Source organism: Canis lupus, chromosome 34, assembly GCF_003254725.2.
Source record: "Canis lupus dingo isolate Sandy chromosome 34, ASM325472v2, whole genome shotgun sequence".
Classification (NCBI taxonomy): Eukaryota; Metazoa; Chordata; class Mammalia; order Carnivora; family Canidae; genus Canis; species Canis lupus.
This window is the reverse complement of record NC_064276.1, coordinates 32,691,378-32,705,239: the sequence shown is the minus strand read 5'-3', so window position 1 is coordinate 32,705,239 and position 13,862 is coordinate 32,691,378. Positions and strand designations below refer to the sequence as shown.

The 13,862-nt window shown below is 35.0% G+C and overlaps 1 protein-coding gene across 4 annotated transcripts in view; it reads right to left on the bottom strand.

Moving 5' to 3' along the window:
• SERPINI1 (serpin family I member 1) overlaps nucleotides 1-13,862 on the bottom strand; it is a 76,311-nt gene that overhangs the window by 17,669 nt on the left and 44,780 nt on the right. For all 4 annotated transcript variants that reach the window (XM_025425485.3, XM_025425488.3, XM_025425487.3 and 1 more), the window contains 4 exons: nucleotides 12,631-12,861; nucleotides 10,759-10,953; nucleotides 9,275-9,479; nucleotides 3,184-3,281 (listed from right to left, as the gene is read on the bottom strand). In XM_025425485.3, coding sequence (XP_025281270.1) covers nucleotides 3,184-3,281; nucleotides 9,275-9,479; nucleotides 10,759-10,953; nucleotides 12,631-12,861 — 729 coding nt within the window. The remainder of the gene's footprint in view (nucleotides 1-3,183; nucleotides 3,282-9,274; nucleotides 9,480-10,758; nucleotides 10,954-12,630; nucleotides 12,862-13,862) is intronic.

The following is a 13,862-nucleotide window of genomic DNA, read 5'->3' as shown; positions in this document are numbered from 1 at the left end:
TTGAATGTAATTAATGACTATCTTAACACCATGAAATTCTCACCATGAAATTCATTAAGGTAGAAAATAATAATCAAATACATGCTAATAATTTTCCTGGGTACTTGTAGGGGTTACCAAGCATCACAGACACTTTAATCAGCAGGGTTTTCATAACATTTGGAGAAGCAAAGAACTAGACATGTGAAAAGAACACCAACCATGTAAGGACAGAGCATATGGTGCCCAGTTGGACAATGCAGGGAATAATAAATACCATCGAATTCAGCAAAAGCAGAGAGGCAAGTTTTATAGTTGTGTTCCTAGTTTTCAAATAAATGGTTCATGAATTAATGTGTATGTGCAGTGTGTGTGTGTGTGTGTGTGTGTGTGTGTGTGTGTGTTGGGTGGGGGGAAGGGAGGGAAAGGAAAAAAAAGGAAGTATTGTTTGGGATGGGCTGACATGCTGAGGCTACCAAGGTCCTAACAAAACTAGGACCCACTGAAAGCTTGAGAAATTGACTCTAGACCTTACTCAAGTTATCCTGAAGGCTTGAATTGGGTCGTGTTTGAGGATGGCCGATCCTGGATGTCTCAGTATGTTTTAAGGAGTTAGATGTTCCAAAAAAGGTAATACAGAAGGTGGCCATGGAGAAACCTCTGCTCTCTCCTTCCCTCTCTTGTTTTCTCCTTCAGGGGACATCTACCGTGTGCCAGCTATGTGTCAGCCGTATGCCAGGTACCAGTAACGCAGCTCTGAGTACCCTGAGAAGGATTCCGTTCTGAGAGAGGTTTGATCAAATGAACAGAGACTTCACACATAGACTATATGAACTCTGAAAGATCCAAGTGTTATTTCAAATTTCCAAACCATCTGCATTCATAATAGATACTTATTCTCTATTGTCTCTGGACGTACCAAAGGCAATTAAATATTACGTCATAAACCTCCCAGATATGTCAGAAATTTTAAGCTACACTGACCACAATAATTGATTTACCACTGCAGTGCTACTCCCTCAGGACTGAAAAGCCGCAGATACTCTATGCATGTGAAATAACTGCCTAGATGTTTGGGTGAGACAGTGAGGAATCTCTAATAAAACAGAAAATCGAGCCACTGTAAGAAAGCGGAATGTAATTATCCAGTTGGAATTTGGCCAGTTTGGTAGACAGATTCTCTCAATTCCTGAGGAAGGGAGCATAAGAACTTTAAATTATCCTATGCTTCATCTACGAATATATTTCTGACTCAAGCACAAAAGTACCCATTAGCTTTTGAATCTCCACCAGTCCTACCTCCTTGACAACCCCTCTGAAAAGTTCAGAGCTCTAGGAGCTTGGATGTGAGCCATGAAAACCTTTACTTGGGCAAAATTTGCATTTCTCTGCTGGACAGGAACATTTATACAGTAGACATTTAGAAAAACTCTACTAGGGTTTTGGAGGTAAGCTCTCTAAATGAGGGGTAGAAGTTGTGGTATCAAATACACCAACATCACCTCGTTGCTGAGTGCTGCTTAGAAAACAATCTGTCCAATTCTAAATCTGGGAGGGCAAGGCCTTTTTTGATTATAAACTCCATGATAATTTCCTGAAAGCTATGAACCCATCTCCACTCTTTTCTTTCTTGTGTATGTGCGTGTGTGTGCGCGCACCCACACATGCATGCGAGCGCACACCTATATGCGATTTCAGGGGTAGAGCATCTACTTCACTGAATTCAATCCATGGACCCTCATACTCCAGGTTTAGAAGATATTATTCGGTTGGCTAGATTTTCTATAAGCTATTACTTCAGGAGAGGAAAACTAAATTCTCTCCTGTAACGCATGAACTGCTAGGGAAACTTCTATGCCTTTGTTCTCTCTGGTTGGAGAGTTGGGTCCAATACATCACATATAAAGAAGACTTACACATTAAGTTCCTTTTTAATCTCAATCTATGTCTCCACCATATATATGTATAGATCTATATGTCTCTATCATGTATATCTATATATCTGCCTTTATCACATCAAAAAATAGATTGTTTTATGGTCCATATTCTATAGAAATGATAGAACATCATTATATAAGCTAAGTCTTAAACTTACAGGTGCCATATTTCAGTGATAAATGTCTTGGGGTTAACTGCTTAAAATATTTCCAAAAGAATTTTACATATTCTAAGTACTTAATGTTGCTAATATGTTAATGATTTTTACTCTGAACAAATTAGGGCATGTGGATCAAATAATTCAACTGGGATTTTCTCTCACCTTGGGATATTTAAAATAAATTACTCAGCACCCAATATGCCAGGTATATTTTGAAGCTACTTCTTCAAAACCACTCTTTTTTTATTGAAGACTTGAGATAATCTTTACATCTCACTAGATATTCTTTTAAAAAGTGTCGACTTCTCACAGCAGGCACACATTTATCCTCTCTTCTTTCTTTCCTATATAATTTACTGTAACTGGACACACTGAGGTATTAAATCAACACATTTATTGATTATCTACAAGGCATTGTGTCAGATAGAATGGGGAATTTGAATACATATAAGACAGATCTTCTGGAGAGGATCTATTGTTGAAGATAAGACATGGACCAAAATAATATAAACTTAATGTTAGGACTATTATTTACAGTTTTGTGTATAGAAAGTAAATATATTTGTTATAGTTATCTGGCAAATGATAACCTTATTTTACCTCAGAACTCTGTAGTAGAGGGTTGGGCAGCATCATTTAAAAAAATATTGATTTATTTTTGTAGAAGGAGAGAGAAGTTTATTGAACACATTATAAGGGAGCAGTGGGCAGGACAGCAGAGGAGAGGCTGTCTGCCAGGAGGCCAGTGGGTAGAGGCTGTTTTTAAAGGGAAAAGGTGAAGACATACAGTGACGTATGGAATTCTCTCTTTTCTGGTAATTGTGCCTGGTTGTAAGTAGCCCATTGGTCAGGGCCCATGGATACTTTGAGGTGGGCAACCTGATGGGCCTGTCTGTATTCAGCCAGAGGGTCACCTGGGGACCCTTTGGCCTTGATCAAGTTTCTATTGCTCAAGACTGTTGCCTACCAGTGGTCTCTACATCCCCACCCCCACCCCGCCTGCCTCGAACAATTTTCACCTTAAATCTTTAAGGTGATGGAGAACATCATCATTTTACAAATCTTTTATGAAATAATATGTTAAAAAAATAGTGTTTATTTCCTACCAGACAAAGCTGTCAAATTTGCATTTTTGATGAAAACTTCAGTTATTCCAAGAGCCTTCAAAACCTCCTTTAAATCAATTTCCTGCTCCACTGTGAACCTAGAAAACACATAGGGGGAAAAGCATTTAGTTACAGGATTTTTAAAGTATTTAGTTACAGCATCCCGTTGCCTGGGACAAAGAATAAAAACGTTGGATATATTTAATGGTAAATTATGCTAAAACTGGCTTTTGACTGCAAGTAGAATTTGATTGTGCTTATAAAAAGAGGAGAGACCAAAAAGAATAATGTATCAGAATAATATTAAATGATTAAGTAGGAAAACTATTTGATGTGGACACGAAAGTGTAATATATATGGTGGAATAGTGTTTTTGAGCTCAAGAGCGTAAAACTTACGTTCTTTCAAAATTGTGTGACCCAGTAATACATCTGACTTTTTTTTTTTTAAAGCTGGCAATGGCTAGGGGATCCCTGGGTGGCTCAGCAGTTTAGTACCTGCCTTCAGCCCAGGGCATGATCCTGGAGTCCCGGGATCAAGTCCCACATAGGGCTCCCTGCATGGAGCCTGCTTCTCCCTCTGCCTATGTCTCTGCCTCTCTCTCTCTGCCTGTGTCTCTCATGAATAAATAAATAAATAAAACCTTAAAAAAAAAAAAAAGCTGGCAATGGCTAATCAAATATTTACATAACTAAGGCATGTCATTCTTTTCTGAGTGTCCTGCTCAATTCCCTGTGAAAAGGGAGAGAGCTATTGTTGTATAATGGATACATCTTCCATTTCAACTCCATAGACTCAGAGAAAGAAAATATAAAATCTGTCATGTTAAAAATATATATCTTCGTGAATATATTAACCTCCAGGACCTGAGCCTGTTTTCCTGGTAGCATCACAGAAACCATATTAATCAACAAAAGTGAATTAAATATTACATCTTAAAAACTGTACACTTTTACAATTATATTAGAGATTCCTTTATAAGCAAAAGAATAACAATTTTTTTGTTTTTTGTTCTAATGGGCTTTATGAATTATACATAAATGTGCATCACATTTACAAGAAATAAAACATTACTTAAAACTGAAATGAAAGTAAGTGGTCATGAACAGAATATTAATTTTAAAAAATAGTTTCCACAGAAACCCTGATTGGTCCTAATATAGAGTCTCTCCCAAACCAATGGATAGTATCACCCATGTTTCTAGTGAAAAATATGAAGTAAACACGGCTGCATTAACACACAAGTGTGGGTTTTTTTTAATGCAAAGGTTATTACTTTTTTATAAAAAGTAAAAACCAGTAGAAGTAAATGTTTCTTTTTTTCTAAGATTCTGCTTTTTGATCAATAAAGATCATAAATGTAAGTTTTTAGACAATGGGCTGTATCCTTAGAAAAGTTATACCTGTAAGAGTCACTAAACATTATGTCAGCATCATTTCTGATGCCTAGTTTTAAAAAGAATGACACATGTGTGGAATGGTTGCTATAAATAAGACTCAGACATCCAGAGGAATCACCAGGGGAAAGTAGTTTTACCAGGTTCATGTTTATGGGGAAAATAGGACAAATAGAGAAATAAATATATAGCAAACATATTAAACCAAGTACTGAATTTTATCTGTATCCTACACTTTACCTTGAATTTAGCATTGTTTCTTTTGTTTCCTGCAAAAAGCGGATGTTGTTTGTGAAAGTAGAAAAGGGGGATGAGTATGGAATGTCTTAAAGAATACATTCAATGGCTTGATTAAGGTGTTTTGTGTGTGCGTGCTTTACGTTTGCTATTGATTGATTGATGATTGATCACTTATATGGAGATTACTATATACCAAAAACTATTCGAGGACTTTAACAGATTAATTTAAATATTGCTAAAGCCCTTGGAGGTAGGTATTATTATTATTATCTTCAGTTAATAGAAGAAACTAAGGAGAAGAAAGATGAGACAATTTGACCAAGGTCATACGGCTAATAAATGGCAGAGCAGGGGCAGGGATCAAGGTTGTATTCTGTATGTCCTGATCCACCTAAAATAGGAAAATGAAGGAAGAGATCAGGAGAAGATACTTTGTGCTTCTTAAGAACAACCTGGTTTGTTTCTCATTTCTGAGGCTTGCTGTGTCAGGTGAGCATTGTAATTTAGCCAGATTGAATTTGGGCAAGTTCCTTAATTTATGAGCTTTGGTTCTGGCATGTAGGAAATGACATTAATAATACCTGCCTCATAGTGTTGTTCCAGGAATTGAATATGGTTTATAAAAGTCTTAAAAAAAAAAAAGATTTTATTTTTAAGTATCTCCGTACCCAGTGTGGGGCTCAAACTTAAAGCCCCGAGATCAAGAGTTGCATGCTCTACTGACTGAGCCAGCCAGGTGTCCCAAAGGTTTTTAGGTCTTAGGATGGTGCCAGTATGTAGGATGCATGTAATAAAGGGCAGATTGTGTTAACTGCACTCATGATATTGCAGTTCTGTATAACATTCACATTACTATAGATGTTAAGGTATTACATCTTTGCATTTTAGTAATGGTGGAATGATTTGATTAAATAGCTATTTAATTCCTGCTGCTTTAGCTGTAAATTAGTCAAATCTAGTGTCTTTTTTATTTTAATATCTGTAGTATCCAACATAGGACATTACACATAGGTAGAAGTGGAAAAAACCGAGGTGACCATGAGAGTGTTTGTTTAAAGTTGAAGAGAGAATGTGAACAATTTCTACTTATCCATTTCTTGTCAAACTGTTGAAAAATAGCTATGATCTATTTACTACCTCTTTCTTAATATAGACTCATATTCACATAAAGTAGCATTATCCTCTCCCATACACTGAGGGCTCACTGTGTCCCAGACACTGCACAATCCTTTTACAAATGGTATCTCATTTAATCATCCCTCTCAGGGATGATAAATCTCACAGAACCCTATGAGGTTATGTATTGTTATCTCTATTCTACAGAAGAACAAACTGAGGTTCAGACAAGCTAAGCAACTTGGCCTAATCACACATCTAGTAGGTAATAGAATGAGGATATGAGCTAATAAGGTCTGTCTGACTGCAAAATCCTCTTCCACTAATAATTATAATTCTAACAATGGCTATTTAAAAACTATCAAAAACTACAGGTAGATTTTACATTTCACCCACTGAATTTATTTATTTATATTTAAAGACTTTATTTACTTATGGGAGAGAGAGACAGAGACAGAGACAGAGACAGACATAGGCAGAGGGAGAAGCAGGGAGCCCAATGCAGGACTCCCTCCCGAGACCCTGGGGATCACGCCCTGAGCCAAAAGTAGTTGCTCGACCACTGAGCCACCCAGGTGTCCCCACTGAATTTAAAAATAAAAAGCTACAACACTACTTTTTTAAACCCAATGACATGGCTATTCTAATAATGTCATCATGCATTTGCAACTTTGGAAAGAGAAACACTGGAGACTGAGATTTGTAGAGCAAATGTTGGAAAAGAATACATATCTATTACATGTAAGGAGATTTGTAAAACTTAGAAGCAATTAAGAAATTAATCAAGAAACTGTGTAGACAAACCTAATCAAAAGCACTCGTATTAAAGAACAAAATCAGATGGCTGCTTGTATTAGCTTTCTTTTATAAACAAGAAACTAAAGTACCTGGTTTCTAAGACAGTCATTTCAAAATAACAGGATGGTCTCTGGTTACAAAACAGAAAACCACTTTATATCCATTGATTTCTAGCACTCTGGTCACAAACGACAAATCTGAGACTACAAAAGTCAGAGTGGAAAGATACAATAGCCAGGTACCCCTGCATTCCAAGGATTAAGATTTTTGACTTTCATTTTAGAACAACCTTCTTGCACTTATACAATGAAGAAGGTAATGTTCTTCAGAACAAGGTTTTTAAACAATCTTACTGGAAGAGACGTATATATAAAGCTACCCCTAGATTACCACAAGGTGAGTACTAGGACTTAAAATGTACACTGAAAATAAATAAGAATAGTGATAATAGATAATAATTATATGATGATTACTCTGTGCTAGGCATTTTTCTAAAGTGCTTTTTAGATATTTTACATATATTTTTATCTATATTAGCCAAACTATTTTTGCTACCATGAATAAATTAGGAGAATATCTGGTAATCTCATTTAAATCTTAGAAATGTATGACTGTGCATAAACCTTTGGATATTTCACTGGATTTGATGATATCACACAGGAATAGCAATTTTACCCTTTCCTACATAGAATTTTATATTCTGGATAAAAATACAATTTCAATTCAGCATCTGATTCCTGTGGGACTTATTATTCAGGGAGGTAAATTATAAAAATACAAAGGTATCCCTTTGCCCCTCTCAAAATGCCCTATACCTTTTAAGAAAGGCATTTGTGGAGCACCTGGGTGGCTCAGTGGTTGAGCATCTGCCTTTGGCTCAAATTGTGATCCCGGGCTCTTGGGATTGAGTCCCACATTGGGTTCCCCACAGGGACCCTGCTTCTCTCTCTGCCTATGTCTCTGCCTCTCTCTCTGTGTCTCTAATGAATAAATAAATAAATAAAATCTTTAAAAAGAAAGAAAAGGCATTTAAAACCTATATGCATAAAATCTAATATAAACAAAAATAACTGTCAAGTAGGACAAGAATGTGATCAAATTCTAGAAATGCAAAGTTGCCTTATCAGAGTAATGTCTCTATGTGAATAAAACTATACAAACATCTTAAGACAGATACTTCAGTAAACCTAGGATATGGCTATTAAAAAATGTTTACCTTTGCTAAAATGAGGTCACAAGAATCATTACCCTCAATGAACATTTAATGGATCCTAATGCTGTAAAATGGGAGGGGTAGATCGTTTCCTATTGATTATTACTTATACATAAGTGTTTGAAAACAGTCAATTTCTTAAAAAGGGAAACCAGATTCATGTTATCTATTTAGTCTTTCTTTCTATGCATTAACCATGCAGAAGAGAGTTCATAGAACTTCTGGAGAAATGGATACATCGTAATTAACTGTGCCTAGTTTAGTATGAGGCATTAATATGAGCCAGCAAGCAAGCTAAACTATTTCATAATTGAAGAGTATCTCTTAGAAAATGAAAATTTAATTTTCTTCTGCTGCCACGTTCAATTTCTCTGTGGACAGGACCTGGAGGCCACATTTTCTAGTGAATATGGTTGAGTTAGAATATATGATACTTATTAAGCATTCACTTAAAATTCTGTTAAAATACTCCTAAATAACTTTGCATCCTCACAGAGTTGAAGCATTTGGACATGCTGCACTTAATTCATGGAATTTAATAAGGGAAGCATTAACACTGCACCGAATTCCTCATATTACCAGAAAGAACTCCTTTAAAAATATACAGAAAAGCACACAATATCAATATCAGCCAAAGAAACATGAGAAGAGCATTTTAGGCCAATGCAAAAATATACATAGAGACCCAGAGGCAGGCAAAAAGCAAGCTATCTGTAGCATAAGAGTAAGCACATGGATAGTACATGCTAGAAAGTGTTTGTTGTGATGAGTAGCCAGAGGTGGGCTTGAGATGAACATGGAGGCCCCACATAGATTTTATTATTTAAGCCACAGGGAGAATTTTAAGCTTTTTCCTGCTTATTTATGGTTGCATCTTGGCACCCAGCACAGTAACTTGCTTGCGCTTCTTCCAACAATGTCAGGGATTATTTTCTCTCCAGCTATAATCAACTTTAAATATTAATGAAATACACAAGACTGCCAATGTAAATGATATTCAGAGATGATCTATTGAGAAATCTTCTAAAATGAAGCTAAGAATATTGACTAGGATCTGAAACTAGGTCTTGGTAAATAGTACTGAGTGAATCAATAAATGAACTTGTGTCTCTGGGCAGATCCGCATGAGTACAAACAGATACTTTTTAAAAAGGAGAAGGAAGAGAAGGAGGGGAGGGGAAGGGGAGGAAAGAGGGAGGGGAGTGGGAGGAAGAGAGTAGCTAAGACTTAAAATTCAAAGGCAGTGGCAAGAGTTTTTCTGAGTCAGAACCTACATTGAAATCTCTCCCTCCATGCTGTCGGAGGGAGTCACACAGGAACCTCTTACCTGGGCAGGTACACTTCCACTTTTTGTTTCTTCACAGAGTTTGCCCATTCTTCAATCAGCTGTGCTTTGACCAACGGCTCCAGAGTCGCCAGCGGAACTTCCTGTCTGGACAATACCAGCATCATACTTATTTCATCTCCCTCATAGGGTATTTCTAGAACTTGGTAGATACCACCAGCTTCATTGGAGCCATCACTAAATTCTCCTAAAATACAAAGAAAGTTGATAAAAGGCCCATATCAAAGCTCAAATAAAAGGTTTAGTTTGTTACAACTTTCTTCCAAGAGAGTGTATAGTGTATAAGAAATTCAGGCATCTGGGAAAAGGGAGGTTGTTGTTGTTGTTGTGTTGTTTTAAATAGGCCCTGAAATCTTTGGTCCTAAAAAATGTATTTTTCTTTTAGAATTTCTTTTAGAATCCCCAGAATCATATCACATTTGTCATAATATGTTCCCTAGACTTAGTTTTTATTTTTAAATGAAGATACTTCAAATGAATATATATTTAAAGAATATCTTTAGAAACAATGATAAGTCCTGGTTAGAAAAATAAAGCCCTGCATCCAAGTTAGATGTAGTTCACATTTGCTAATACCCACCTGATCTCTACAAAGGGAAAAAGTGACCACATAATACCTGGGACTTTATTATTACCATAGCTAAAAGTTTTGAGGCAGAGGTAGCATAGTCAAAACAAAATCTATTATATTCTTCAAGAGTTTTCTAGTGTATTTGTGGTGTTTAAGTTCTCCAAATTAGGTAATGAGGTTAGTTGGGGAATGGGCTTTGTATTCTAATGACTTAGCTAAATTCACCAGGATTCCATAAAAAAATAAGGAAGTCTTTAAAACAAATGGTCCTGTTGCTACCTTAGATTTCTCCCATTTTCAAAAAAAAAAAAAAAGTAATGCTTTTGTTATGAGTATTTTCCTATAACTGATCTAGGTCCTTTAGAGCATTAAACATTTTGGTTCTCAAATATAGTGTGTAAGAATACAGTTCAATGTAGTGTGGAAGAAAGATTAACACCCTAGGCTTCTGAAAAGTCCAATGAAATATCTTTGAAAAGATATTTTCAAAGATGTTTCAGACACACACAGTCTGAAAGCAAATTTTTAAGGAAATGCTTGTAATTCAAAGAGTGGTAAGGAATCCAAAGCAAGAGCAAAGGGGAACATATGGGTCACTGACAACCACCCCAAAGTCAATGGCTTTTTGGAATAGCTCAAAATGTTCTTATACAAGGTCAGGTGTTCACATGTGAATAAAGCCATTCTGCAGGTGTAATCAACTTTATAAATTAAATAATTATATTGGAAAACTGTCAATGCATATAATATTCATTCGGGATCTAATTAGAGGACTTTGAAAATGGAGCCAAGGAAATTGAACTGTAGCCCAAACAAGATTGACAAGATACTTGAGTAATAAATATTTCATGTTCTTTCTTAAAAATGTGTTAATATACTACAAGGGAGGCCTTACCATAATAAAATTCCCCTTGTTGATACATCATTGGAATCTGGACTTCACTTTCATCATCTTTAGTGAAGGAAAAGGTTCTAGTATTTTCAGGTCTAAACTGTGACTTCCAGTTCCCTTTGAAATAGACAGCATTGATGAGGGCCAAGTGAGTGCCAGCATCAAAATCTCTTGGGGACACCAAATCTTTCAACAGATCTATTCAGGGAAAAAAATGAATAGATGAAAGTTCATATTAAATTTGAAGGTGAAAGGGGACCAAAAGATTATCAAACTACCATGTAATAGAGTAATCCAGAAAAACTGTATACCATGACCAAATTTACAATAAAAATTAAAAGTATCTTGCTTTCAAAGGAAAAATGTTACACACACACACACACACACACACACACACCATACATGATTAAAACGTCATCAAATAAAAAAAAAAAAGTCATCAAATTCAAAAATTTACCATAAATTGGATATCTTATTTCTATCATTTGAAATATTCCTTTACAAATCTATGTATAAAGGTACTGGGTCTTTGTTGACAGCTAAAAATGTTTAAATAGTTTGGAAATAGCTTTTAATAATTCAATCTATTCCAAGTGGATTATTATTCTTGACCTAATCTTTGAATGTTAAAATACAAACATAAGTTTCTTTAGCCTACATTTTAATGTCATAGTTGAAAAAGGACCAAAATTTATATTTTCTCATTTTATTAATCATAGCATTTTTTGGGGGGGCTTACAGAGTTGCCCCAGAATTTGGGGGAATATAGGTCATAGGGCATGTGTCAGGGCTTTTGATTGTTGTTCCAAAATAACATACGTTAGATTGACATTATTTGGGGGAGTTTTGACAATATGAATTAATTTTAACAAACGTTTTTTTAATCTGCTTTCAATTTGGCCTCATTAAAAAAAATCTTATTTCAGTATTTTGATGGTAAAGTTAGAAAATAAAATGGTAAGTTATGGGGATGCCTGGTGGCTAATTGGTTGAGCATCTGCCTTCAGATTAGGGCATAGTCCTGGGGCTCCCCAATGGAATCCTGCATTGGGCTTCCTGCATGGAGCCTGCTTCTCCCTCTGCCAGTATCTCTGCCTCTCTCTCTGTCTCTCATGAATAAATAAATAAAATATTTTAAAAAATGGTAAGATATGAAGCACTTGGAAAGCTTGAATACATTATTAAAGTATAGATTAGAAACATTTATTATTTTTTAAAGATTTTATTAAAAAAATTTTATGCTCAATGTAGGGCTCAAACTCACAACCTCAAGATCAAGTATCACAAGTTGTCTCCACCAGCCAAGGTAGCCAGTTGCCCCAAGATTAGAAATAAATTTTAAAATAAATGTATCTCTTTCTAAATCTCCACCTACTGGGGCTTAAAATGAGGTGCTCTCTTTTAAAGAAATCCTGTAGAAATTTTTTGATTGCCAATCAAGTTCTGTCATTTAAAAGCACAACTCTGATTTTTAACTCTTTCTTATATTCTATCTTAAGTATATTTTTAAGAGCCCCACCAACTGCCATTCTAACTGGTATTTAGCTTATTAAATAAGTCAACTCAAGCAAAATTCCATACAGTAGTTAAGATTACCATGCAGAGGAAAACCATGATTGGAGTGACAGATTTCAGACTGGTTTATCACAGTGCCAAAATTCTTCACATGCCAAAAGATTTAAGTTCTTTCATGAATGTTTATTCATATGCAATGCCTCTAAAAAGACTGTAGTCTATACAAAGTAATTATTAGATACTCAACTAAATGCTATCTCACGTTCAAAAATTCAAATGAAGTGAAGGGACAAATAATTTCAGAAGTAGAAGAGAGTTAAAACTAAGCTACCAAAGAGAGAAAGGAACCAAATGACATACTATTTGTGTTATTCTCCACCCACTTATTGATAAGGTTGGCCACGGCTATATTTTGACTGAAGTCCACATGATTCACTTCTGCTTTAAAGTATTTTTTCAGCATTTGCAAAAATTCCTCATTGACATGAAATCCATTTTGCACAAAGAGAGAATTGGCAATTTTCATCACATACTGGCTCTCTTTAGCAGTTACCATGTTAGAAAAATCCTTCAAGAAGGAAAATTCGTCACCTGCAAAATGACAAACAAGTTTATTAGTGTTACAAATACAGTGAACGATCACGGGGAGTGGAGAAGCAAGATTGATAGACAGGAGCCCAAGGGAAGAGCACTAGTTTATGCCCCACATCGACACGATTGAAAGGTTCCAACATTTGTGCTTTTTCTAGATTTTCAAATTAACTTTTAGTATTATAAACTGGCATTATTTTTCTTTTCAATTGATGTCTTGGTAGAATCTATAGTGATTTTTTAGTTGTCTCCCAAGTACTTAGATTATTGTCATTAAACTGGTCTTAATTTTATAATTAATAGGAATAAGAATTAAGCTTAATTACCTAATTTAAAAATCAAAATATTCCTTGAAATTTTATTTTCACTGGACTTTTTTGCTTTAAAACTATAGAAATCCATTAGTAATCATTGAGTTCTTAACTTTTTAATGAATTGATTCTCATGTATATTAAAAACATTAGAATAGAAATCATACATCATATCAAAATGATTACAGAACACCTTCTGGCTAAAAACTTTCCCCAATACATAAATTTTCATAATAATAAAATATTTTTAAAAATTATTGCATCCTAATCGGAAACTAATGTTATGCCATATGTTAACTAATTGAATTTAAATAAAATAAGTACAAAAAAAAAAGGAAAAATTCTTGGATGCTATTTATTTATTTATTTTCTTGGATGCTATTTAAAAAATAAAGATACAGTTGGTTTTAAGCAAAAACTTTTGATTATACTTAGAGAATCTTGTTGCTTCTCTTCATAGCAGTTATCACAGTTGTAAATTTTCATTTATTTATGTGATAATTGATTAATACATGCCTCTCCCTCTAGACTGGAAACTCAGTAAGAACCATATTTGCTTTTATTCATCACAGTGAGGTTTATTTAAATAATTGTAATAATAAAATCTACAATTTCCTTAGATTAACTCAGCTAAGGATGGAGCTAGGAATTAATACCTTTCCTGGGTTTCCTAATGGTTCTCCTAACTAT